Here is a 1797-nt window from a genome sequence, read left to right on the forward strand (position 1 = left end):
CGTCGTTGGACCTGTCTATGAGAAGGTCTATGACATCCCAATCGAGCTTCTGAAATTTATCGACCGCAAGGTTCGTAACCTTTCAGTTTCTTTGAGGCTTTTGGGTATATTTTTGGTTCTGGTTTCAATTGGTTATGTTATTCCGATGTTTAGACCTGAAAGAAAGTTGTCAAACTGCAAATCCATTCGTGGGCAACACTCAGTTTTTGGAATTTGTTGTTTTTGTGTCTTATTTTTGTTTTTAGAAGTAAATGAAAGGGCAGAGAGGATGTTACTTCAAAGAATTTGCATATTTTCTATTCGTTTTCTTGGAAAACTTTAAAACTTTAAAACGAAAGATAAAGAGGGTTATGAAGGCCTATAGCTTTTTATTAAACTGGGTTTGGATATTTGTTTCCTTGATTGTTGGGAAGGCCTAGTTTCGAAATGCATGCAAATATTAACCTCCTTTTTAAGGCCTAGACTGTGGTTTATCATTGTCCCGATTCCCGTTTATTTAACATATTTAATCACGCTAAGGATCTTACTCTATGAGATCAGGGTCAAGCATACTGATCAGTTCAATTTCCTGTTGTAATTAGATGGTAATTGCCATATGTAAAGTAGCATTGGAAGTAATCTTGTTGCATTTGATTTGGTCTGTTTCCAGTCTCGTTACGCTCGTAACGAGGCAATATTGTAATTAACAACTTCAGGGTTGGCAAATTTTGATTGGATGCAACTTTTTGTTTCATTTCTTGCCCTGTGTCTATCATTCAAGTAATTTGCTTCTTACACTTGTGATCACGACTGCAGGTTGATGCATCTGTGACTGAGCTGGACCGCCATGTGCCTGCAACCCTCAAGCAAGTCTCTTCCCAAGCTTTCTCAGCAGCTCAGAAAGCCCCAGAGGTGGCTAGATCTCTAGCATCCGAGGTTCAGCGCGCTGGCGTTAAGGACACTGCCTCAGGGATTGCTAAAACAGTCTTCACAAAGTACGAGCCTGCAGCTAAGGAGCTCTATGCCAAGTACGAGCCCAAGGCTGAGAAGTGCGCTGTTACTGCTTGGCGCAAACTCAACCAGCTCCCTCTGTTCCCGAAGGTGGCTGATGTTGTCGTGCCCACTGCAGCTTACTATACTGAGAAGTACAACCAAACCGTGATTTCTACTGCCGTAAAAGGGTACAAGGTTTCCTCATACCTGCCTTTGGTTCCGGTAGAGAAGATTGTGAAGGTTTTTTCAGAAAATGGTGCTGAATCTGAGCCATTGGATTCCAAGCAGGGTGAAGCCAATGTTGCTGTTTACTGATGGCTTCAGCGCTGGTGTGTGCTTTTATTTTCAAGGAAAAGGACGTGCTTTCTATCGTAGGATGAAAGAACTGTCAATATTGATCCATCTATGTGGTTTGCTATTAGGTTTTAATGGTTTGTTTTAGGTTTAATGTTCTCTGTTTTGAGTGATATGTGATGATGTTTTGGACGGAAAAACAAAAAAAGAGGACTTTATATCAAGTTTAATATTCTGGCTTATCAAAATATGTTTGACATGTATATACTTGGATGTTGGTGTATATGTGTATATATATCGCTTTCTTGTCTAATTCAGCACCGAAAAAGGAGACACACGAAAGAACACCTCATGCAATGACATTCACTGTGGTTATATACTAGCATTAGTGACTAGAGAAATGCGTGTGGTTCTCTTATTTTTTGTAGATATATTGCATCAGTGACTCGAAGAATGGAATGAATGTGGCTTTGCTTATTTAATAGATACATCCTCTGGTTGCGTATTTACTTAGATCAGTACCTGCTTTTA

General features: G+C 39.8%; 1 protein-coding gene across 1 annotated transcript; it reads left to right on the plus strand.

Annotated features, from left to right (window-relative positions):
• Positions 1-4: 4 nt before the first annotated feature.
• Positions 5-1527, plus strand: LOC112093047 (REF/SRPP-like protein At3g05500; the record flags this gene model as incomplete). Its single annotated transcript, XM_024170647.1, has 2 exons — positions 5-70; positions 796-1527. Coding segments are annotated over 2 exons (558 nt in total), but the record flags the coding sequence as incomplete, so codon positions are not given.
• Between the last annotated feature and the right edge of the window lie 270 nt (positions 1528-1797).

Source organism: Morus notabilis, unplaced genomic scaffold, assembly GCF_000414095.1.
Source record: "Morus notabilis unplaced genomic scaffold, ASM41409v2 Scaffold670, whole genome shotgun sequence".
In the NCBI taxonomy this organism is placed as follows: Eukaryota; Viridiplantae; Streptophyta; class Magnoliopsida; order Rosales; family Moraceae; genus Morus; species Morus notabilis.